Here is a 27,202-nt window from a genome sequence, read left to right as displayed (position 1 = left end):
CTGTTGTATATAAAAGAAAAAGAACTTTTCTCCACAGTTTTTAGTTTCTTTTAAGATATTTCTTTTTCTTCAGTTAAACTGTCCTCTTCCTTCTCCCTACTTACTATAAAATATTATGCTCTCTTTTTGAGTACATAAATTTTAGTGTTTTTTCCCTAGGGACTAGTATCCTTAATTCTCTAATACTGCCTCTTCTTTGATTCTTTCTTATTTAGCACAATGACGTAAAAGCTCCCAATTCATTAGATTTTGAATGTGGTATAAATTCTGTACCTTAATAACAATATGGTTATTTACAAAACTCCCAATTCACAATCAAGTAGTAATTCTATATATCTGTATAAAAATGTTATGCTAAATCTGTTTCAGTGCCCTGAAAGTCTTAACAGAGTTTTCCAAGAGGGAGAACATGACACCATTGGTACAAATCTGAATTTCAAGCTACAGTTGGATATATATAGATCTGCATATCTTAATATGTGATGAATACATTCAAATGTATCACAGAATTCTATCTGGACAGTATCACCATTATTAATACAAACATAAACATTAATTTTTATAAATGGTTGCTCCTCAGGATAGTTTACCAATATCCATAAACTAAAAACTGTAAAGAACACATTAATAGAATACAGTAAAACTTGTGAAATAGGTCAGTGCTCATATACAGCCTTTTAAGTTTCAAAAATTCTCTTCCTAGACGTCTACCCAACAAACCCATCGCTGAGGTCCAGAGTTTGGAAGATGAGAGACCCACGCCACAGCATCCAGGGGAAAGAAAGTCAGCCATACTGACAGGATGCCTCCTACTGGTACTGGAGAAACAGCTCAGGGTATTTCTCCAAATGTATTAGATTTTATTGCTTTTTATTCACTATGTAGAAACTCCTTTTCTAAAATCTATTTTAATAGTCTAAGGGAACTTCTGATTTATCTGAAACGCAAAATTCTAGATTCTTAGAGGAAACCAACTGAAATGGTATCTTGAATAAGTTGTATGAACTATTCCATGAAGAAGCAAAGTCTGTATTGATTAGGAAGAAAATTGTAGATTTCTCTAAAATTTCTGAAAAATTCTGATAAGTATCTGAATTTTCTATTTGGATTAAAAAATGTACTGCTTAAAATTAAGGACTGATTCAACAAATAATTTATAGTCTCTCTTGAAACAATGTTCCTTGTGGAGAGTCAAATGCCGCTACACAATTAGTCACATGACTCACAAGGCCTATCTGAAAAAGACAAACGAAACTACAGATTTGTGAGGCTTCTTACTTAGGCTTAGGTATAGTATTCAAATTATTATATTTTCTTCTGAGTAGGACAGGTAACTGACAACAAGGGCTGGCTTATTTGGTACAGGCTGGGGGAACAATTACTTAAACTTATTAGCAGTCATTACTGCTACAGAAATTATTAACAAACGGCTCTGGGCTTCACTCTAACTCCGCAGTTAGTTCTCTAGTCACTCTGAGACTTAGTTAACTCTCATTCCATATTATGTCCTCTGTCTATTTCCTCTTAACTGGAAAGCCTTTCTGACCCTCATAAATCCTGCATTTTGTAGGAGCCTCTTCCATGAAGTGCTAGTTTCTGCATTTTATTTAGTGCTTTTTAAAATGTATATCTTTTGGTAAAACAAGATTTGGACTCATTATTAACAAAAATCCAAAAGTTAACCAAAAGAAAGGTATATAAGGTGTGACTAGAGTCACAGAAGGGACTGATTTTAAATAAACATTCCGGAACATATGTATGTCATGTTACTCAGAATAAATATCCTGAGAGGTTATAAATTCATTTCAATAAGGCTTTCGTCACTCAAAACATTTTGAAACTTCTTTTTTTTTTTGGTACTGCTGTCAGAATGACTTTAGGAACTATACATTATCTTGTAGTCACAACCAATTTTTACAACCAAAAATTATACTGCCTGACTTAATCCATCAAATTTAGTCTTCTGACTAGGCTTCAAATAACTTCTTGTCATTTTCTCAAAACAAAAGGAAATGTCCAAACAAAAAAGTACCATTAATGAAATGTCATTTTGTCCCAATATAATCAACAGAATGTGCCATGGGCCTGGAAGAAGTTAATATTTTTGGTAATCAATGTAGTAAACAGCTTTCAAAGATAAATAATCTTAAGAAGACAATAGTTATTGCATGTATAAGTTATGTTTGTTAAAAAAGTTATCTAACTTTATTTTGAAGCCTATATCAGTTGCTCAAAACTATAGGATGGATCATATAATTAGATACAGGGAACAGGTGTCACATGGAAATCATATATTGAGAGAGTAAAAATAAAACCATTAAAATATAGACTGGATATACATTTTAAAAAACCCGTCCCTGCCAATCAGATAGCTAATGCCGTATCTTTCTGGTAATATACTTTAGTTAGGTACTTTAGGCATCTAACTTTGAGTCTGTTTAGGCAGAAAGCTTCTGCTTTTGTTCATGTTTGTAAAAATTAAATGTTTTGTTATTAACTCATAAAATTAATTACTTCCTCATATTTAGAGTTACCAATATTTTGGCTCCAGGGTAAACTTCTAAGAAGTTATATTTAAAGATAACAAAGAAAAATAGAAATTTTCAGTACCAGATGTCTGAGAAGATCCCATTTGGATTTGAGCTACTTAAATTTGCAATCATGTATTTATACATCTAACAGAGCTTCTGTTTCCCCCAGAATCAGAAAATTAACTAGCTTTGTAGCATCTTCCTTGATCTGCCACCCGTGCCCTGAGGATTAGAGACTCCACCTGAGCTTGTTTTACAAGCATAACAGAAAAAATTAATCTCTGCTGGCAGCGCTCCCACTGGGATACTGATGAATAATGATATCCCTCTTTTGCTGCCCTCTCAGTCCACTAGAAAAGCCACTCTAACCCGGCAACGTAGAAACTGCTGAAACCATTCCAGCTGTGGATTAGCAGGCAGTCAAGCATCCATCTGCTCTGTGTGAATCAAAAGAAAGCGAACATGCATTCTTATGGCTAAAGTCATATTCAAACCTTATAACATCTTATAGGAATATCTGTATCTATATACATCTATGTGTCTACCTATCTATTCAATAATAGGCGATAACATCCTGTAAACTAAATTAACCCAATACCCAATTTAGTTTGCATTTCCTTGGTGCTTTAATGTTGGAAAGCAAAGTACAGGTTCAGACTGTGTAAAGTATAACTCTTAAGTCTGGTATTCATATGGGGCTGATTAACTTGAAATTAAGCTACTAGAGTGCAATACAAGGATACATCAGGCATATACACATTTCCAGATCTCAGATGTAGCCACTAACTACTTGCTTCAAAAAGAAAAGTAAGACTGTTTAATCAGTTTCTAACAAAGTATTACACAGAGAAACCTTTGGCTTCACTTGGCTCTATTTTGCTGACACACTGATGTGGAGGTATCTGTGGACATTTGCTTTCTCTAAAACGGAAAGAATCATTGCTTTTGGTCCACAAACAGCAAAATTCAGTTTATCAGGACTCTATCAGCTCTTTTTTAATGAGCCCTCTAGCATTTTAATGTACCCATAATGAAATGATGACTGATGTTTATAATGACAGCTCAAGACTCTGAAAGATCTTTATGGATCTTCTAAATGATCAAAGAAAAAAATTTTCAGCATGGTTCTAAGAGTATTCTATAGCATTAAAGTTCTTTGAATTCTGAAACCCATATAAGATATATGTTTAGAAATTTTATTAACAAAAATAAATAACCATCACAGCATATTTCTAGTCTATAATAATAAAAAAAAAACAACAAAAGAAAGAAAAAAGCCCAATCTGTTTTTAAGCTAGTCTGGTATTACCCACATGACTTTGGTGTGGATCCCACGTGACAATTAACTCATCTTTCCTTTTTCTCTGATTTTACTTGCATTCACTGGTTATTTCAATATCTTACGGACTCTTTCCTCTCTCACATCTTTTCCTCCTTCACTATTGAAAAATAGTAACAGTAGTTCAAGGTTACAACCCTTTCTGTGCTTTCAGTTCAGCAGAGCAATACACTACGGCCCAGTCACTGGTTGTGGAAGACAGTTTATTTGTTCATCTGTCAGTAAAAGATGACACCTGTTTAGCACTTGTCTTACCAATTTGCAATGACACTGTTTAATAAATAACAGAAAATACCTACAGACGTGGAATAGAGGACCTAAGTCCTACCAAGTTGAAGCAAGTATATATATAGAAGAATTCTTGGTTGCAAATGGAAATACTTTGAAACAGAGTCTAGTGATTCTGCCAAACTGCATTATTCTTCTGATTTACATACAAAATAATAATTAGAACATAAGAATGTGTAGAATTTCATATATCTGAGGAGAATGACATTTAGAAATCCTTACCTTCCAGGGTTGTGTGTGTGTGTGTGTGTGTGTGTGTGTGTTTTAAAGCAAAGTGAATTCTAACTTTGTGACATAATCAAACCTCTGAGACATGCTTAAATTCTATTGAACTGCCAGCTGGAAAACATCGTAAAATAAGTGGAGTTCTTCTAGGAGAATGTAATGTTAAAATAAAATGCAGATGGTGTGAATACTACTACTGTGATAAAGACCATCTCGATGTATTTTATTTGGTAGTAACAGCACAAATTTTCAGAATACATTTAAGTATGAGAATGGGGCACATCCATTTCTTTGGGTTTAGAAATCACAGATATTCAGCTTATAATGTATCTCCGGAGAGGAAATTCTAGGTTTCTGCTGTATGTATAAAGGCTCAGCATAAAAGTATGCATTTTAGTCCTTCTCACACTGGGAACACTATAGTTTGCTAAGAATTATTAATCACTAGGTAGATCTTCTAGAACTTGAAAAGCTTGAAAGAGCTATTCAGCTAATTATTAAATTATCCTTTATTGTCTAACAAGGCAAGCTTTATAAATATCTTAATGCTATAATTCACATATAGGCCTATGTGAAAACCAACCAAAACAAAAACCACTTTTCCTGCGGAATCTCTTTCAAGAACTTAAGTTTATGTTTAAGTGATTATAAATTATTCATTCTTAAAGAGATATTGGTCTTTTATGAAAAGTTTTTCCGTTTTTTTTTTTTTATCATAAGTAACACTGTTATGGACATCTGTGCACATATCACCTGTTTCCTTAGATAGATACCTAGAAATGAAACTACAATACCAGAGTGGAAATTTTTTAAAGCTTTTTTTTTTTTAAAACTTTGATAGATATTATCAAAATTCTTTTTCTAGGAAGTTTGGGTCAACAAAGACTCCATTTAGTAGCATCTGGGAATGTCACAACTCACAGCACATTCGCCATCAGTGAGTATTATACTTTTGAATTTCCAACAATTTAATAGGCTCAAAAGACTCCCATTTCTGTTTCAATTCACATTTCCTTGATTACTGAGAAGGTTGAACTTTCTGTTGATATTTGTCAAAGATGAATTTATTCTTCTGTAAGTTGTTATTTAATGTCTTCTTTTCATTTTATCATTGGAGCCATAGTGGTTTTTTTTTTCAATTTTTTGATTTAAAAAATTAAAATATATTACCCATTTGATACAATTAAAATAATTATGACAAATATTAACACTTTAAAATTTTTATATATAGAGGCATGCACATATTTTATATTTTTATGTAGGCAAAACTACCCATTTCCTTGTTATAATTTCTTCTATTCCTTTATGCTTTTTGTTTTGTCCACTCTCCCTCTTTGAAATTTAAATATTATTCTCGGCTCATCTGACTGAATTTTTCTCTAGTATATGCCATGAAATTAGAATCTAATGAATATTTTCCCAAAATGTTATACAATTTACCCCACAATATCTATTGAATAAACTACTCCTTAACCTATGATTTTATAATGGTTTCTTTTCATTTGGTTAGTGCTTCACACAGGTAAGCGAGATGGGTCTTGACCAATGTATGAAAACTGTCCTGTCTAAGCTAGGGAGGGAGGCATTCTTGGCATAAGGAACAGCAGGAGCTCCAGAGAGGCAAAACAGGAAGGGGAGTTGAAGACGGAGGCTGTTTTAACTCCAACCTATACTGAGACCAGGCTCAGAACAATCTCATATGGCATGCTAAGGAATCAGAACTTCTGTTATAAGCCTTCTTTGAATAGAAGAAGATAATGATATTTGTCCTCTGTTGATACAATTTGTGTAAATTGTAATACATCAACAACCAGAATGTGTTGTCAACATTAAAATATTATTAATGAAAACTAGCAATAAAAGACATGAACGATTATCATACGGTAGATATGTATTGAGGCTTTACACATTATTTTATTTAATCTTCCCCTTTATTTTACAGATGAGCATGGAGCTTGGAGAGATTAAGTGACTAACTCAAGGTCACATGTCTAGAAAATGACAGAGCCAGGTCTGTGTGACTCTAAAGCCCGTGTTCTTAATAACTAGACCTTCAGCATACTCTGGACATGCTGATATAACTTACACTTTCAAAACAGTTAATCTCAAACTATAATTACTTCTTAGACATAGGCCTTTTCCCCTCTTGAAAGCAGGAACCATATCTTAACTATCATTGTTCTCTTGCACTTAACACAGTAGGTGCTAAATAAATACTTGCTGGCCTGTTGAAAATGTGTATTTAAGAATATCCATAGAACAAAAGGTATTGAACAGATAAGCTTCCAAAGAAGAGAAAATGAAGGACAAGCAAGAGAAAGTGTAACTAGTATGGGAGGCAAAGAAAAAACTGAAGTAGAGGAAGGGATTATAAAAGTGCAGATAATAAAAGGAATGGACATTTATTTCCTCATTAGAAATTGAAATGAAGAAATACTTCGTCTATTTGGGTAGCAAAATGCTAATTTTTGAAAACCTACATTGAGCAAGTACCTAGACTTTAAACATGGTCTCCCCAAGTATCGTATTAGTGTAACGTTTGCCTGTTCTCAGGAAGAGAAACTACTCAGTATCACAGCCCAGTTTAGAGCTGGCATTACTAATGAACTCTATGAAATTGACCAGAGCTTTAACTGCAATTGAAGGAAGAGAATTTTTCCAGATGAGTATATGCCTAATAAAATGGCCAATTTGATTTGCCTTATTTTTCTCTCAGCCAGATTCCAATGGCTTGCTGGCTGTTTTACAGCCTTCTCCTTAGTCCCAAAAGAAAGAATATTTTTCTTACTAATACAGCTTCCTCATAGATTTCAAGCCCAAGTTCCTAATTCAAAGAAGTGCTAATCCATTTGCATAGCATCTTAGAGAAGGAGTAATCACCCAGCCATAATCACTATTACGAATCATAATTACTTTATGATTTCTTCTAATTACTAAGTGGTTTTTAACAACTATAAATAGATGAGCACCCTTAGGAACACAGACATTGGTCTGGAAGCCAGGGTAATGTCTCATTAAAGAATCGTAGTGCTTTTTTATTTAGAGATAGCATAATGTGGCAGTGGGGAGTCATTACTTTTACAGACTTTGTCACTCCTCCATGGTACACAAAAACCCAGAGCCATGGCCTCTAGTAAAATATTAACCTGAGGAGAAAGGAAGAGGGAAAAAGGGAATAGGGGCAAAACAACCTAAGAGAGAAAACTCATAAAATGACATTATCGTCAAGGATATCAAGATCTCTCAAATGAAGGTACCATATGTTTAGGGGGAAAAAAAATCAACACTAAAACTCACTAAAGGATACATGCTATGGTGAGAGCAAAATTGTCTTGGGATCATAAGGAAACCCAGACTCTGTACTACTCTTCATTCCTCCAAATATTAATATGTCTTAGTAAGTTCAATAAGGCCAGCCTTTCTGATAGAGAGACTAAGTGTTCTGAATCCCTAAAAATGTAAAGATATCTAGAGTTAGGCAGTTTTGAATGCAAAACAAAAGCAAAATACAAATAATAAACCTAAACTAAAATGTAACACAAAACAAAAATAAATAAAATATAAATAAAATGCTAGCTAACATTTACTAAGTCCTGCAAATGAGCAAAGGACTGTTCTGTGCTTTACCTGTATTAACTAATTTAATCCTCTCAATAATTCCATAAGGTATTTATGGTGGTGATATTACAAAAGTCATGGTTATGTAATTATTCTATACTTGGACTATAGGCTCTTTTCTTTAAAACACAATGACCAGAAAAAAGAACAACTCAGAAGGATTAATGGATGAGAAACTGGTGAGAAAATGATCAGGAGATATAAATCTCTATCAGACTACATAATGGCTAATGTATAAGAACTAGTGGGTTGTCTGATAACAACCAGTGAGGTGAGAGAACAATGCATTATTTAGTAAGAGTAAGGACATATGGCAAAGAATAAATATTGTTTAAACAAATAAATTAAAAAGGGTAATTATACTGTTTTCATTTAAAAAACCTGAAACTTATAAAAGCAGTATTATCTGTAAAACTAGATTCAATAAAACAAGAAAATGACTAAATATAATGGCCTGTTTTTAAACACATATTAGAATATACTTTAACACAATTTATAATAGAGAATTTACAAAAATTTTACCTGAAACTGTGTTAATACAGTTAAAAAAGTTTCTGTTGTGTTTCTCTGCATTATTACATAAAAAGCCTGGCATATTAGTTAAGCTAAAGGGCTTTATGTCCCTTAGCACCAAGGAGTATTTCTATGGTTATTTTTTTTTTTAATTCCACGCTTCCAAAACAATGTAATATTGAAGGACTCTGCTTATACCAGTAGGAGGTTGGGAAAGATACTTAATTTTTTTTTAGGGTATTTAATTTTTCTTTTGCTCCATTACACAGAAAATGACACTGAAGCACATTTAGCTGTCTTTAAGTATCGGCAATCATTACACTTATTTACCTATTTGGTTGCTTTGTGAAAATAAAAGGTGATGTTTTGACATTATTTCTACTGGGAAGATATTTAGGATAGGAACCGTGAACGCTTTGGAATACTTCTAATCACTGTTATTAATTGAGGAGGGAGCTAGCATTGATTTCAGAACTGCTCCACCTGCTGGACCAATGAAACCCTAACAGTAATTTTAGAGTACTTAAACTTTATTGGGATGAAATTAAACATTTTGAGCAGAAACCAATTTCTGGTATATGGAAATTCTATTTTAAAATGTTTTATCCACTATCACAGTTTCTATTTATTTTCCACTTATTTTTATAGTCTAAACAATCCTCTGCCTAGTCAAACTAGAATGAAGTGGTAAATGGTTAGAATTTAGGGAAGAGATTTCATTCCCAGAAAGATAATAATCTTCAGTGTTATTTTCATTATATTTTTATTTCCCCAATGTGATTGCCTGTGTACTGACAATTCTAAATAGTTATAGTATCATTAAGTTAAGCAGAGAGTTACTACCAATGATAAACAAACATATATTCCAAACCAAATTAACAATGATTTACTTTGCCAAGTGATTCATGATAGGGTTCCCAGAAAAGCAAACTACCCTGGAGTTTTATAAATATAACTTAATTTATATGAAACCACTCAATATTTTATTTATAATTTAAAACTGCCTAAATGAAGTCTCCCTCTGCAAATGTTTTTAACATTGACCCCCAGGAGCTTGGTGATCCAATCCTGCCCCTGGGCCAGGCTGAGAACTCTGACTTTTGAGGACAACAGCAGCAACTCTTCTGCCTTGAATGCCACGAGTAGGACTAAACCCTTCCTGGGCACAGACAAAACTATACTAAGCAGCAACAGCAGAAGAGACAGATATATTCCTTTGTTTCTATTAGGTTCTTTGGGCTCTAGTACAAATTTCCTTACAAGATACAAGTCTGTCTTCTATTTCTTTGGTATTCTCCCAAGTACACTGAGTATTGGATAGAATGTTTGGCAAATGTTAATAAATGTCAACAAGCCAAAAGTATTTTTTATAGATAGGTTAGGCTGAGAAGGTTAATGATGTATCCTTTTTACATAACCTTGCTTTGTAAGTTTAAGCAAAAGAGCTAAATAAAATACAAGAGGAAAAAGAAAAGTACAAAACTGCAAAGGGGGAAAAAAAAGAGAAGGGCATTTAAAAGGTTGCTGAGAGAGAGGAATTCTAATTTCAACTCTCCCCTTTGGAAGCTGAGTTTTTATATTATTTTTTCCATACTGATTGTGTCATTTTGGGCAAGACTGGGTCTTTGTTTTTGGAAAAAAATGAGAAAGTTAAATTAGGTGATAATAAAAGAAATATTAAAGCTATTCATACTTTGGTATCTAAACTCATTTCTTAATAGCCCTATTTAACTGCCAACCTTTAGAATTCTAGTAATTGACAGTTGTTATTCTGTGGGCCAGTTTGGGAAGCCAAAAGGAATTTTTTAAAAAGTATCAAAAATTTAAAACAGGGCAAATTTCAGATAATATTACACATGTATTTTACGCTCATCAGAACATAATCAGCTTAAAAATCTTTAGAGGAAGCCAGTAAATCACAACAGATCTGAGACTGAAGACTTATCAGGAAAATATTTCACTTTTCTCTGTGCTGAGAAAAGCTTGTAAGTCCAGAAAGCTAGCAAGAAGCTAGGAAATAATGGAGACTAGGGGAGGTCTCGAGGGAAAGAGACCAAGAGAAGTCGAAAGATACTTTTTTTGAAGACATTTGCCATCTGTGCCTCTCCAAAAGATGCCAAGCAGCTCCCCGGCCTGAGGGTTAGGGAAGCTCTCCTCATGAACCCTGGAAGAGATCCCATTAGGTTTCCTCACTAGGGTGATGAAGAGTAGCAGATGGGATCCTGTGACTGTCGGGAGGTCATTTGGAAATGGAAGGCCATGAGGTTGGTGATGTGCACTGTTACTCGGTTAACCTTTCCTTCCTTCCATTCTTCCTTTAATGATCTCTTTAATTCTACATCCTGGGTCCCCTACCAATGGTATCCATATCTGGCTTGTCCTTTTTATTTGTTCTGTTTAAAATTTCTCTCTCTAAAAAATTCTTACTTACTTTTCCAAGCTCATATTTAAGAAAGATATGTTTGCAATTTTCAACTGAAAGATGTGTGGTTGTGTTCCAAAGAGGACAAAATTCAAGCATTAAAAATACTGTATTACTGAAAATGTTCTACATGTGGACAGAGGAAAGAATCACTGTTTTTAAAGAAAGCAGTGCAGAGAACTGTCAAATGTGGGAATTTATTAATAGAGAAAAATTCTATTGCCCTGATACTTTTCTAAATTTGGAATGGTTCTATTTTATATTGACACATAAAACCCATACTTTTAGTCAATATCCAAGGCTTTGTGGAAAAATAAGAATTTCACAACTTTTCAAATTGGATATTTGATATATAATCTCATGTTTCTGTGTAGTCACAAGAACCATAACAACTGAGCATATCTTTTTCAGAAATATATTGACAATTTAGAGACAAAATACATTTGGGGCATATTTTGCTTTCTTTCAAAGCTATTAATACTACAGCAAACACATTATGAAAAATATGTCCAAATAAATGAAAAAATATGTTCAAATGAATTTTCAATATGTTTAAATACATTTTCCCTAACTTTGAAATCTTTCCATTTCAATTACTCTTTTAAAATAGGCTATCTCTAGAAGTCCACTGGATATATCAAATCATGATCCCTGTGTGCCATGATGACAGGCACCTTTTACTCTAGACTTGGCTTTCAGTGCCAACATCATTAAGAGATTCTTCAAATTACTTTTTAAATGTCCCTTTCCCTCAGGATTTTCACTTATATCTAATTAGACTACTTACTCCATGCCATGTAATCCCTGTTGCCAAAACTGCTAAATGCTTCAATAAGTAGGAGGAGGGCATCAATGGAGCAAGACAGATGTAATGTCACTGGTTAACAATAGAAGTGTGAAGCAGCTGCCTTAATTATGAAGCTTATTAATTCATGGTGTTAAAAAAAACTTGGCAAGAGTTCTTACAAAATATCTAACCTTTCCAAGTAGCATCATATTGCTTAAAATTTAAAATATATGTTTTCAATAAGGAATGTTGAAATAATTATTTTGCCAGTAATTAACATCTGCACTTAATACCTATAATTCTAAATCACAAGGTCACACATAATTTTAAAAGTAACTCTGCTTCTTAATTGACTTTTAAAAAGTATGTATCTTTACATTTCAATTCTTTAACTTTTTTTTTACAGTTGGAATTAAATCATAGGATAAGGATAAAATATGTCTAGGAGAGGAAGTAGGGTATAGGGAAAGGAATTCTAAAGAGCTACATTCTATAGAACCTGGGAAAATGTGAATAACCTCATTAAACCTCAATTTCATTTTCTATATATTACCATTTACCATGAAGTGTTATTTGATGATTACAAATAACATATATTAAATGCCTGGCATGTAGTAGGTGCTCCACAAAAGGTAGTAGTTATTATTTTTTTGACGAATGTATTGGAAAGACAAGATTTAAATAAATGAGTTGCTATCATAGAATAAGTGAAGAGAAATAGGCTCAACACAACCTTCAGCCTTACACCTAGAATAGAGTATCTGATTATCACTTAAAGATAATGACATCTAAAAATGTAAGCCAGAAGTAGGACAATTTCTTAGGAAGAAGATGAGTAAGTGAAAATGCAGGTCTCAAAAGAGGTGTTAGTAGAGAAAAAAACATTAGTAAAACTGTGTTTTCTATTTCAGTATTAACTGAGATAAAATTTTACAAATAATGGAGTAATAATCAACAGGAATTAGTTCCTAAAGGTGAAACAGACTGTCACACTTAGAGAAACAAATACCCCCTGGACCCAATATTCTGAAGGATAAAAGATACTCCAAGTATCTGATGGACCAAGAGAAAAATACCATGAAGATGACACACTTTTATCTAACCCTGGTCCCTACCTCCCTTGATCTGTAACAGAATGTCCAGCATCTATCACACCAAATACGACAGGCACAATCTCTTGTTCTCTTTCAGTTCGTTAGTAGTTTTATTATTAATAAAGTCTTTCCAGCACTTTTTGAATCTATATATTTTTGGCCTATATTATATCCATCAAGTGAAGTAACAAATTCTGAGTTATTACTTGTAAGATCAGATAGAACTTCTTATTAATTAAAAAAGATAATTTTGTTCATGATCTAAAGAGGGCCTCCATTCATATAGCTCATGATTTTAATGTCTGTTACCTGATTCAAAACCTTTCTAGACTGAAATGTCCTAGTCATTTGAATGGCTCACTTGGGCTCATTCAAACTTTCTCCCTGATGTTCTTTTGATGTCGGGCCAAGAGAAATGTACATAGCAAATCTCGTGCACAGGGAAGATTAACGAGCAGACAGAATACTACATTCTGTTTTGTTTTTAGAGACTCTTTTTGATGATGGGCAACATTCTGTGGCAATTCTTAGAACATCACACCTGCACATATAAATCTGCAGATAATTTGTTTTGTTTAGTTACCAAAGAGCTGACTTTATTTTAATAATGATATACCATGAGATCAGTGTAACTGGTTTTAGGCAGTGTAATGCTGGAAAGAAAGAGGCTGGTGAAAGGATGCGACAAACCTCTGGTTCTGATCAATGCCTTTTCGTAGAGAAGACTGAAGAGAAAATGATTGAGTCCTCTTGGTATTATATATACACTTGGAGGCTTTCTTAGGGTGGTGGAAGGGGATACGGAATGTAACAGGCATATGGTTTTCACAAACCTTTACAATGTGCATCTAGTCTTAACATGACATACTTTGCACCTCCCACCTCAGTGTTTCCCACATCTTTGTGTGTGTGTGTGTGTGTGTGTGTGTGTGTGTGTGTGTGTGTTTGTGAGTGAGACACGAGATGCAGCAGTGCGGGGGTTAGAGCCCATACTCAGATGCTAGACTGTAAACTACTCACTTGCTCTGCAACCTTGGACAAGTTGGTTAATCTGTAAAATGGGAATAGTAATGGGACGCTATTGATATCAAATGAGTGGTCGTTGTTAGGATTAAATGATTTTCTCAGTGTAAAGTTCCTAGAATAGTGCCTGGCACATGAAAAGTGCTCAAAGGTGTTAGCTATTATAATGTGTTCCTAAGTACTTTAAAAGACTAGATTAGGTAATATAATAAGGCAAATAAACATGAAAGAAACATTATACTCTTAAATCTAACAGATACTAGTTTAAGATGCTTGCCAAAATTAATTAACCATTATTTTACTGTCTTTCCTCCACATAAATCCTGTTTTTATGACTGTCTAAGAAATGATAAAAACCTCATTCTTGGAAATCTAAAAGAAATTCTTCATTAAAAAAAAAAATTCTTACCTCAGAAATGAATCGTCAATTTGACAAAAAAAATCATTTTTTTGAGAGCTGCCTCATATACTGTAACCCTGTACTCATTTCTGTAGAGTGAACAGAAAACTGATTCATACAGGACCCACACATCCATCTGTTAACAAACTCGGACTCATTACAACGTATGAGGCCCTATGCCACACACAGAATCTATACACTAGTTCCTCAAAGGAAAACACTGAAAAATTAGGAAACTGTGAATGAGATACTGCTGCCAACTGAGAATGATAAATAGCAGAGGTAGGAAAAAAGCTAGTAAGTGAACCACAGCAGAATCAGTGAATTTATAAGAGAAGGACCTTAAAGACTTTATAGTCCAATGGGTCTTAACTTTTTAAGAAAGCACCAACACATCTGAAGGGTAAAATAATACACAATATTTACTTATAACATATATTATATCCTGACTAACGTGCCAACAAAGTTTTATGGTAAATTATTACATTTAAAGTCAACAAAGAGAAATAATAACATACACAGTATGCAGAAAAGAAGTGGAGAAGATACTCCTAATAGTAATTTTAACTTTAATATTAAGTTCAGTTCTAAGCTTCTTGGTAAAAAAAAAAAATGTCAACACAGTATAGTTTTTTACCATGTGATAAATCGGATTGTATATTTTTTGGGAAGGGGGAATGGGAGGAGTTAAAAAAGTTTTTCTGGCAATTAATTCTAAGAGAGCTTAATCTCGTGGATCTTTATGTAAAGAAATTTCAGTAACATTGTAGGTTCAATAAGAACTACCCAAAAACAGCAATAAGAAAAGCCTTCGATTATAATTCAAACAAGTTATTACATTGAAGGATAGGGTGGGCACCTGGCTGCTGAGAGGAGCCCAGTCTATAGCTATTATCCTGGCTTAAGTGTTAACAGTGCCCCATTCCATTCACAGAGGGACCCAGGTTTGGATGATAAATTACATGGTCACCTTATCTATGGGGAACTTGTTCCAGATATGTTGCTTTTGCAGTGATCTTGTCTGACAGAGGAAAACTGTATCAATAGTTTCTGCCAAATTTCAAGAGGAACCAGACGGCAACAATTTAACACCCAAATTAGAAGGGAAGGAAACCGACTATACCTCAATAAAAAGGTAATAAAAGAAAAAAATATATCTGAGTTTAAAAAAAAGAAGGGAAGGTATGAAATATATAAAATATAATCTCTTTATATTAAAAATAATGCAGTAAAATCATGAAACTCACACTCAGAATTGAGAGCAATTCTTCGGTGCCGCATTCTGGTTTCAAACGCTCCTTGAACATTTTAACTGTTTGGTGCTTCAAGTAGTAGTAAGAGGCAATCCGGCCATATGTCAGAGGTTCAATGCTCCGATTATCCTATTTCCAAAGAAAGATAAAATGACATAAATAAAAAGTACAACAGAAGTGCATACATTCATAAAATTAAAATTCATATTGCAGGTTGCTACTGCAACAGTTTCATTAACATTTTTGGTTATCACTAGAAGAAAAAGTCCTATTGTTACAAAGCTGGGCAATCTCTTCAATTGAAATGTATGTGATCCAGTCGTACCTCTCCAATTTCAATACAATAGGAATGTTCCAATTCAACCAGGGACTTCTCAACCAGACTGGACAGAAACTTGTTCACAGAATCATGGCTCACATCACTCAAATTGTAGTAGCTAGAAAACAAGTGAGGTCATTATTTGTTTCAAGATATTTCCTATTAAAACGGTCACTTCAATTTCACATTGTTCATTTTAGAATTTCCACAAAATAATTACATTTATAGCAAATTAATGAAATAAAGCAAATGCAAAACTACCATTTCCATTTTACAGATCAAAAGCCCCACACTAAGGTTTGCCAACACTGATGAACAATGGCAATATGTTAAAAATATGTAAACATTTTATATATAAATGTATAATTCCCTTTTGTATGTAACAACTCATCCTCAGTAACTTTAAAAAACTCAAAGAACTATGGATTTGGGTGGTAGATGAGTTCTTTAGGAAATTTAGTCAATTGTTGTTCCCCTAATGCATAAAGAATAAATATCCAAGATTAGAAGAGACATCATCATGTTAACAAAAAAGCATTCTAATTAAGCTTTATCTCTACAGAAAATATAAGAGTTCAGCTCCACATATTTTCTAAGTAAAAAGCCAAAGGACATGCAATTCACCTGAATGCTCCTCTCTCTAACTCCAAGATGTTTTTGGCAAAACCCTAAGAACACCAGGAATCTGTGCCTGGGAACAGATCCAAGAGGTGAGGGACTGTGCTGCAGCCATGGAAGATCTCGAATTCCTGCTGGGTGAACCCTGTCCCCTAGTCAGCATGGAGAATTACGTGCCCTACCTCCATCCAAATCAAGGAACAGGCTTCAGAGAACAGACTCTCATCTCTGAAGCCCCAGCACGAGGGCTTATATCTGTACAGGATTAGGAAGAGGGCAGTCAGAACCTGGGGCAGAAAGTGTTAACAGTCTCAAATGGGAGAGGCCTAAAAGAAACCACAACTTGCCAAGTATGGTGATTACTTTTTTCCTTTCTTCAAAGGGAAAGATTTGGGGTCAGTATTTCTATAAACATTTATTTAAAAATACACAAAGCAGGACTTAAATCATGGGAGGATATATTTTCACTAGAAAGAGACATTAGCTTAAATGGCTAGGTATACCCAAATATGAGAGTCTTCAATGAATATGGATTAATAATAGGTTACTTATTTGGGAAAATAACTGTAAATCATAATTATATGCTGAGGATTTTAATTTTCATAAAAGTGAAATAGTTACTTTAAATTTTAGTCTTTGGAGAAATTATTGCCTTTCCTAGAAAACTTTCCCTAGAAAAGTTCTTTTCATAGACCAAAATAAAGCAATATTTATCAACGAACAGATAAATACCAGACAGATCTGTGCTGCCATTAATTTAAACAAAACGTACAGAATTTTATCTAACCAGACATATGTGAAGGTGAAAAACCAGCATTAGAAACCATAAGAAAAGGCTTCCTTTATCCTGTATTATGACTAAGAAGGAGTATATAATTAGAGTAATTTATTCTGCATTAGAGGTGAAAATAAAAATTCTGGATATTCAAAGCCCCATAAAGAGACAGATTCCCAAAGGTGGTCCAAATTACTAACAATATTTTTTGTCTTTCATTTTGACCGCAACAAACGAAATTTATCAGCCAAATTTTCTACAATATAAGTGCTTACTTTACATTTCACATTCTTTCAGCTTGCTAAGCCTACAAGTTTTCCAATACTATATTCAGCTGTCTGGACTAATGCAGAGTTGATAAAGTTATTTCTAAATTGAAAAAATTAGTGAAAATGTGTACTTGAATAAGAAGTACTACTTGCAGGACAAGAATCAAGCTATTCTTTATGCAATTAAAATTACAGCAGGAAGACACTATGAAAATAATAATACCATGAAAACCAAAAAGTTATAATTCCCTTTTTATTTATAAATTTATTAGCCATTTGAAACCAAAAACAATCTCATGGTTGCTGCTACTGATTACCATAAGCCATTCTCCTATAAGTGTAATTGAAATGCCAGCTTCACAATATTATGCTTTAATGAATAAATTGGTATACTTACAAGTAATATTTAAAACCATTAATGAGAAAAACTTTTCTCCAAAAATTATAGGTCCTTTTCAATATTTACCCATTGTTTTATGTATTTATAAGATATTTTGATGGGCTAATATCCCTTCTGAAGTTTGTTTATTTAAATCTATTGGGAAATTTTTTAGACTAATTTGTGGCTTTTATCCAGATAAGGTACAGTCAGGGTAAACATTTTTTAAACATTTAAAATGAGCTGCCCCCCACCAAAAAAATCAAGTAAAATCATAGCTCTGAGACTACAGCAATTATCTGATGACTACACTAAAATATTATTCATAATCTAACTTGCTAAAAATGAATGCATTCTTTGAATAGAATAACTTTAAAAACTTCCACTGATATTTAATATAGTTGTTCTTTTCCAATGTGCTCACCAACCTTCTTATTATCTTGCATTGGAGAGGAAACAAAAAGATTCAATTTAACTGAACTGACATTCAATTTATTCAATATCAAAACTTTCATCCTTATGATATTTGGGGGTAATCTAGAATGTAAAAATTCCCGAAAATTGTTTTCTTCAGATATTGTGGCATATAAAAGGGATGACTTTGTTTTTAAAAGTGACAACTTTAAAAACAGAGAATGCTGGTTAACATGTTATATTCTTGAATATAACAGTAAAATCTCAATCACTAAAAACTTTTCTCCTGTGCAGCCAGCACAAATACTAAAATGCATCTATTTTTGTTAGTGATATGATTTTATTGATTTATACCAAGTATTATTCTTTGTTAATATTTGAACTGAGTTTCCAAGGTTACTTAAATTTTTTAAATCCATAAAAAAAGTAAGATTGCTACATCTTAATTAGATATATAATTTATAAGATACTACAAAGTAATAAAAGTAAATGGAAATGGAATTTTTTTTTAGGTCAAATAAATTGGGAGAGAATATATTCTGACACTATTCTGTGAATAAAGGATAGAGTTTATATTTACATGATTTTCATTAGTAGCCTTATCTGGCCTTCTCTTCAAACATGTGAACTTTTCAGTCACCGTGCAATTTCTAGCTTAAATAATTATAAGCATTTAGCTTAAAACATTACACATTATTAATTTCAATAATCACTTTATTAACTTGAAAAAGCATGCAACAGCTAAGTAAAAAGGTTTGTTTTCATGACTCACTCTCCACAGTACAAAATTTATAATTTACTGGTTATTAAAGCAGAAATATTATAAAACTTTAATTATAGATAAAGGATACAATGTAGTTTCAAGCTCACTGCATTGAATCATCATGTCATTATCTTCTCTTTGCCATAAACAGACAGCCTACCTTTTTGTCAGCATGCTATTTCATTTATTTCACAGAGAAACCCAGTTTCACAATAATTGACTTGTCAGAGGCTCTAATTTATGAGGCTGAGCTCTGTAAGATTTCTCTATATTGGACTCAACCTGCACACAAGCAGGGTTGAATATTTACAATGCTGTTAACAGGTGCTGAGTTGTTTAATGATTCTAATAGCCAGAAGCGTACTGAGAAAGCCAGCGGGATCACAATTACAGGCTGTTTGAACACAACAATTACTAGTCCCCTGAGAGGTGTGAAAGTCAAAGGCAGTTTGATAGTGACAGCATCCAGCACATGGGCTAGACAAGCTAACTTCTATTAGCAGTCCATTGGGAAAAAGTCATAACAAACCTCTCCCTATCATAAAAATTTACAAAGTTCATTAAATTTAAACAATCAAAAGGTAAAACAACTTTTAAAAAATTAGCTTTAAAAGATCTTATACAAGGACAACCAAGAATACTACATGTGAAACCTCTAGTTATCTTATTCCAACCTTAACAAGGATGAAATTTCACCAGCTGAAAATGAAAGGGATTTTATTGTAATGTAAAACATAAAGTTACACTAAACAGTTTGGATTTAATGTGAATAGTGGCAGCCATTTCTTCTTTGGTTTATGTAAACCTGGCCAGAGATCTCGCTGGGAAATTTTTCATCGGTATTGAAATGCTGCTGCTATAACTGTCAGAACTGGGAAGTCATTTGTTACAGCACCATGTTTTTTTATGTTCAGATTATGCAGCAGTAATAATGACACAAATAATGAAAGTGGTTTAAGGGACAGCTGAAACTACTTTTTTTTTGCCTTAGAAATATTTAGAAGCTTTCTCAGGGGAAAACAGAGAGTAAAATTGAACATACAAATTGAATCCAGAACTCGATTTGAAATATATTATATTTCATGATACACCAGTACATGTGTTTATATATATCTGAACAAACTAATGTACATATGTATGTGTCTACATACATATTTACACATATAAATATGTATCTTTATATATGTATATATGTGTGTGTGTGTGTGTGTATATATATATATACATATATATAGTATCAAAAACATAAGAATATACAAAGACATATAAAGAACAACCCAGGAACTGAATTCTTTCTCAACATAAATTTTATTTGTGATGGTGGTGTGGTGGAGGTGCTTTACAAGTATGATTTATCAATTTAATCAATACGATTAAATGAAGGGGGTTGAAGAATTGGGTCATATTATTTTCTATATATGACTGTATTTCGAGAATGGTCTTCGCTTTTTCTATTTTAAATAAACCACAGTTTCTCCTTGTTACACATACATACATGCACCCAAGTGTGTATACAAGCCCCTCACACCTAACTAAAAAGTAGAAATTTTTAAAAAGAATTAAAAAGAACCCCTACATGAAGCAACTGTCACTGAAAATGACCTGGAGACTGGCAGAATAGTGCTGCTACAAACAAGACTGTAAAGAAAGATCCACACAGAGACTGGTTCAGGAAGGAAAAGTGATCTGATCAGGACCCACACCCTCTTCTCTGAATTCCAGCTGCACCCAAGTCAGTCACTACCATGTAATTTAATTGAGCACATTTCTTAATGATTTGAGGTGTCTTGTTTCCCTAACTACAGAGCAAACTTCTTGAGAATATTCTAAGTTAATTAAAATAAGCTAATAAAATGCACACAATTATTTTCTAATGTATCATAATACATTGTGATCATATTAGAAATACCATCTCTCTGGGCAAATTCATATACCCAGGATGTCCTTGTTATGTACCTGAATTTAGAAATTATTACTCTCAAACATATTTTCTTTCACTACAAAAAAGAAAGATAAACAGTTGCCCTTCGCTTACCTGGGGTTCATGATAAGACGTCGGAAGAAGTAAGTCCAGGTGATATAATCCATTGCATCTTGCTTAGATGTTATTGTACCACCAGCAATCTCTGCATTTAAATGGTCAGAGAGCACTCCTAATAAGCTACAGAGTGAACAAGATGTGGGAAATATACATAAATATTAAATGAAAGACATTTTATCTCACATAGTGAAGACTCAGATTTCATGTTCCAGGATATAAAATAAATGTGTTTTGTATAATTTGTATATAATTCTGGGGAAGTGAACTGCTAGGTGGAAATAAACACAGGCTGACAGGAAGGGAGCTAGTAACTTTGAGGAGGAGGAGATGAGAGCCAAGGTAAGAGCAGACAGGAGACAATAAACCTTGGAGTACAGAGGGGCATACTTGCAGGGTATTGGAGTATGTAGGGAATAATACTGAGGCAGATGAAAGGAGAGCTGGCAAGACAGGTGTGATAGTTATGCTAGAGGAAAGATACTCTCTTCATTCCTTCATTGACTATTAAGCTCAGTCATACAAGACATAATTGTATTGGGTGTTGTAGAATATACAGAGATGGTCAGATGTGTTGAAAGACTGGCACAATAAAATGTTCATTTTAGTTTCTTACGTAAAATACAAAAAAAGGAAGCAATGCCCAACAAAAGAAAAGGCTATGTCAATTATACATGGAACAATATGGGAGGTATAAAAAAGCTTTTGCCAAGGATGCTTTAAGAATGTGAGAAAACGGTCATAATAAATTGAATTTTAAAAATTGCTATATTACTCTCAAGTCACCAGGGGTAGAGTATAAATCCATATAGCCAGCTTAGAGGGCAACTTGGCAACATCTGTTTGAACAATCACTGTAACCCAGCAATTTCACTTTTTCATTATCATCTGATAGGGAAACATTTACAGGTTATAACAGGGAAACAAAATACTTCACTGCAACAATATATGTAAGAAGAAAAAATTGAAACTCTCTAAATGCCTGTTAACAGAGAAGTTAATATATAAATTCTGTATATATACTCTGTGATAGATAAAATATTAACAGTAGTCATATCAAAGCACAAATTTTTAATTTTTTACTGAAGTACCTATATAAAAAAATTACATGAATTACACAAATACAATGCAAATAACTTTCACAATGTGAATACATCTGTGTAATTAATACTAAGAGCAAGCACTACCAGCAGCCCAGAAGTCTTCCTTTTGTGATTTTTAGTCACTTTTCTTGCTCAAAAGGATATATATTACGACTTTTATTTCTTTTCTGCATATTCCTTACTGCAATGGCAGTCTCTGGCACAATGCTTGCTGGCAGGTGACAACAACATCCCTGTACCATTTCCTAGCTCAAAGGGAAAGCTTTCAAGATTGAATCATTAATCATGAAGTTTGCAGTAGATTTTTGGTAGACACTCTTCATCAGAATAAGAACATTTCCTTATATTTCTGTTGGCTAAGAGTTTCTATTACAAATGGGTGTGGAATTTCACCAAATGCTTCTTTTTTTTTAAACATCTATAAAATAATCATATAATTTTTCTAATTTTTTCCCTGCTAATGTGGTGAGTTATATTCGTTTTCACATAATAAGTCATCTTTGCATTTATGGAATAATCTACATCTAGTTGTAATGTATTATCTTTTTATACATCGCTAGATTTGATTTACTAATGTTTCATTTGGGATTTCTACAACTATATTCATGAGAGACACAGCCTTGTTATATCCCTATCTTGCAAATTTCTTATCAGGTTTTGGTATCAAGGTATTTTAGTCTCATAAAATAAGTTGGCAAATATTCCTACTATCTTTTCTACTATTATAAGAAGAGTTCATGTAAGACTGATTTTATTTCTTCCTTTAAATGTTATAAAGAATTCACTAGTGAAGCATCTGGGTCAGAACATTTCTTTGTGGAAAGATTTTAAATTTTAAATACAACTTCTTTGATAGATAAGAGACTTTAAATTTTTCTATTTCTTTGTGTCAGTTTCAGTAAGTTAAAAAAAATTTTACCATTTGAAATAAATTTAAAAATATTTTCATAAAGTTTTTAATAATATCTTAATATCTTTTTAATTTCTGTTGTATCATTTGATTCCTGATATTGCATTGTTCCATCTCTCTTTTTGTCTTGACTAGGCTTAAAGGTTTATCAATATTATTCTTCTTTTTGAAGAACTAATTTTTGGTTTTGTTGATTTTTTTTCCCTAATGTATGTTTGGTTTCAATTCATTAATTCTTCCTCTTGTCTTTCCTATCTTCTCCTTTCTTTGAGTTCAATTTGCCCATTTTTTTTCCAAATTCTTGAGATGGATACTTAGATAGTTCATTTTTCACTCTTTCTTTTAAAAAATATATATTTATGGCCATAGATGTTCTCTTAGCACAGTGTTAGCTATCTCCCACAATATTAAATGTCTTTATATTTTCCAAAGTTTGGAAAATAAACATTAGTAGAACTTGTAACAGAGTAAAAATAACCAATAACTACAGTATAAATTAGAAATGTTTTTTCCTTTTTAGTTCGACTGTAGTAAAGGTGATACAGTATATTAAAAAGACTATGACGAAAAGTAGCAAGTGATAAATATTAAAAATAATGTAAAAATCTGACAGAGAAAAGGTTATTTTCAGCTGAGAAAATGAGGGAAGACTTTGCTAAAGGGGTGGCAGTTACTGGATTCAAAAGAAGTGTGTGACAATTCTGAAACAGGCCACCAGCCTAAATTATTCACTGCTAATTGCTTTATTTTGGATATTTATTTCTTAATGTACTACAAAACATATACCAAACTAATGCTGTATTAAATGCTTACTATGTGACAGACACTGTGCCAAGCACTATACATTTGATCAAGACAAGGACCCTATGAGACAGTACTGCTATTACCTCCGTCTTACAGATGGGTGCACTAAGGCACTGAGGAATTAAATAACTTGCTCAAGATCAGACAAATAAGTGGCAGACAGCTTAGAGATGAACTCAGGTTGTCTTGCTCTAGGGTCAATGTGACTAAACAAGATACTGCACTGCTTCCTTTAAAAAGTTTTTTTTTTCAAGTAAAAATTATAATTGAATGTTGTCTTACAGTAATAAATGTCTTGTTTCTCTTCAAGTAATTCTTCTGAACTAAAAGTTTCAGTGATTTTTATCTAATAAAATGTAATGACAAAAAATATCAACCTGTGATGGCATAATCCATTTAAATTAACCTACAGCCAAATTTACCTTGATTCTACTGGGAAAGGTTCATAAAGAAATTTTTTGTAAAAGTCTTTCTTTATGTCATGAACCAGAATTACAGCTTTGCCTTGGTCATCAAACTGGGGCCTCCCAGCACGCCCCATCATCTGGAGGACATCTATAAAAAGAGAACAAGAGGTATTATGTAATGTGGCACATAGTATCAGAAATATTTGTGGATTATGGCATGTTTCTACAACACAATAAAATAAAGGATGTAGAGTATTTTAAGACCATGGATGCCATACCTCTGATGCCTACTGAGTTCCCTAATAATTAAATAACCACTCCACTATGATAGAAAATTGAATCCCCAAGAGTCTTACTACTTATAAAAGTAAGGAAGATCAAAGGTTCCTTTAGTTAAATGTTTAAAAATGCTATTTCAGAGATATAACTTATTATAATCAAACAGGAGACAGCAACACATAGAAAAACCTCTTCAGCAGATTCATTTGATTAATTTTCCCAATGAATACTGGGTCATTTTAGGCCTTGCCCTCCTTCTACCCATGGTATACAATTCCTTTCTTTTATACTGCTGGAGTCTCTAAAGTAAGTCATAATTTAGAATTGATATAGGTTTTAAATGTATTCATTGAAATCAAATATACATTTGGTGTTTCCCTGTTCACAACTCACTGGAAAATGCTTTTATCAAGTTTTAAAATATAAATAGACTATTTATGCACGAATTATAGCAATTAGAGCTTTAGTTCTAGAAGTCTTATGGAAATATCATATTTAGTGAAATAGATTTAAAATTAAACATAATGTTTAATTATAATTTATTAAGTCACTAATAGCTGCTAATCAGTACTTTTATCTATTTATGAATTTAAAACCACTATTTATGCTTTCAACATTCATTAACAAATTGGGTAAGTAAAAGTAAATAAAACAGCTCAATAATTTGAGTAATATTCTTACTGGAAACAAAATTTTTACAATTTGCTCATCCTATATGACCAATTCTCTAAAATTTAATTCATGCAGGTTCAAATTAATAAGACTAAAACAGAAGTTTAATGTATCTGTAAATTTAAACATATTACCTGTAATAGGAAAATCCACATATCGTCTTGTTTTTCCATCATAATATTCTGTTCCCTTAATAATTACTAAGTGAGCTGGAAAGTTTACACCCCAGGCTAACGTACTTGTAGCAATAAGAACCTAAAAAATAAAAGGTAATATCTTATATCTAACTAAAATATAACTTTTAAGTTACTTTAAATATCTAGAAAAAAAATACCTGGACTTTACAGTTTACAAACAGTTCCTCTACAGTTTTTCGGTCCCTCTCATGTAATCCAGCATGATGCATTCCTATTCCAAAAGCAAGTGTCAGCTTCAGGTTGGAATCTCTTACTGTTCCAATGATGTTCTCCATCTGCAAATAAAAACACAATTACAAGATGTAGATGCATGAGCTTTAAATTTTTCCTTATTAAGACTGTATTTGATTACTTTTGTTTTTTGCTTCTTATGCTATATGGGCATAAAAATGTAAGTCCCATCTGCAGTTATGATTAAAGTTAAATTAGAAGAAAGAATATCTACTCAGTGAGAACGTATATTCTAAATTAATTAAAATTTAAATGTCATCCATCTTATTTTTATGCAACAAGGAAAAAAAATGTTACTCATTACCCTTTAATGAGTAACAACTATTAAAAAGGATGTAATATTGCCTAAAATGTTTCAGTGTCTCTGTTTATCTCGTTATAGAAAAGACTTCTATCTTTTTGGCTCAGTGATAAAAATTTAGAAAATACAGCCAAAAAATTAATGGAAAAAATCAGTCATAATCCTATCAAATAGTAATCATTTAAATTTAGGCTTTCTCATTGAACTTAGTGACTTGGGGGAAAGTCACATAGCTTCTCTGAGCCTCAGTTTCTTCATTTAAAAAAAAAATCACACTGGCATATTTTTGTTTACTTTTTATTTATTTTGATCAATAGTGGAGTTAATGTTTTTTATATTTATGATCTGCTTTTTTTGTAAATTATTTTTTCATTTATGGAGTAGATGTAATGGCCTTTTTTCTTAGTGGTTTGTAATAGCTCTTTATGTATTAAGGGTGTCAACCCCTTGTCCTTCACATGGCATAATACTTTTACCCAGTTTTATTTGTACTTCATCTTATTTATTTATTTATTGACTTCAATTTTTAGATTGGTCCCTTATGTTTTGTTGCTTAAAAAACTTTTCTTCATCTTGAGGTCAAGTACATATACTCATTTATTTATCTGTTGTTATAGTTTTACTTTTTGCATTTAAATAATTAACTTGTAATTTATTTTGTAATAGAAAGTAGTAGAAATCCAAGCTTATTTTTCCTAAATAATTGGTCAATTATTCTAGCAATAATGGTTAAGTAATTTCTTACTTACTTACTTTCTGTACTTTAAATGTTAACTTTATTATATTCAGAATTCTTACATATTCCAGTTTTTACATTTTAAACAGATTTCATTTCCAGCCTCAGCTTAGCTCACTGAATTTTATGTGTCTAAATGGTTTCTGAAACTCATATTTTATAAATACTCTCAGAATATTCTATCACTTTCTATTCTAGACGAAAAATACTTAATGCAACACAGATTTTATGGCAACAAGCAGCAAATCTTATTTTCTTACAAAACTTACTCCCTATAAAGAACTAAATCGAAAAACCAAAGTCTTTATGTTTAATGATAGACTTGCCCTTGAAGAGGAGGATGACACCATGTGCAGCCTGGGCACCAAAAAGGGCAACACCATGAGGGCAGTAATGCAGAGATCAAGTGGTTTGAGAATACATGAGCGCTTAGAAGAAGGACATATTGTAGTTATGTTTATAGCTTCACGACCACATTCCATCAGTAAACAAGA

At 32.6% G+C, this 27,202-nt stretch overlaps 1 protein-coding gene and 1 long non-coding RNA gene across 6 annotated transcripts in view; one reads left to right on the top strand and one right to left on the bottom strand.

Annotated features, from left to right (window-relative positions):
- Positions 1 to 8,379, top strand: part of LOC116154358 (uncharacterized) — a 90,494-nt gene extending 82,115 nt beyond the window's left edge. For all 3 annotated transcript variants that reach the window (XR_010381297.1, XR_010381296.1, XR_010381295.1), the window contains 3 exons: positions 704 to 836; positions 5,249 to 5,320; positions 6,326 to 8,379. This is a non-coding gene — a long non-coding RNA (uncharacterized LOC116154358). The remainder of the gene's footprint in view (positions 1 to 703; positions 837 to 5,248; positions 5,321 to 6,325) is intronic.
- The window catches only part of ASCC3 (activating signal cointegrator 1 complex subunit 3), a 302,695-nt gene that overhangs the window by 46,471 nt on the left and 229,022 nt on the right, over positions 1 to 27,202 (bottom strand). For all 3 annotated transcript variants that reach the window (XM_010989648.3, XM_031456078.2, XM_064486823.1), the window contains 6 exons: positions 25,578 to 25,715; positions 25,378 to 25,498; positions 24,308 to 24,440; positions 21,066 to 21,191; positions 15,819 to 15,930; positions 15,488 to 15,622 (listed from right to left, as the gene is read on the bottom strand). In XM_010989648.3, coding sequence (XP_010987950.2) covers positions 15,488 to 15,622; positions 15,819 to 15,930; positions 21,066 to 21,191; positions 24,308 to 24,440; positions 25,378 to 25,498; positions 25,578 to 25,715 — 765 coding nt within the window. The remainder of the gene's footprint in view (positions 1 to 15,487; positions 15,623 to 15,818; positions 15,931 to 21,065; positions 21,192 to 24,307; positions 24,441 to 25,377; positions 25,499 to 25,577; positions 25,716 to 27,202) is intronic.

This window comes from Camelus dromedarius, chromosome 6 (assembly GCF_036321535.1).
Source record: "Camelus dromedarius isolate mCamDro1 chromosome 6, mCamDro1.pat, whole genome shotgun sequence".
Lineage (NCBI taxonomy): Eukaryota > Metazoa > Chordata > Mammalia > Artiodactyla > Camelidae > Camelus > Camelus dromedarius.
The sequence above is the reverse complement of the archived record's forward strand: the minus strand, read 5'-3'. Positions and strand labels throughout refer to the sequence as shown.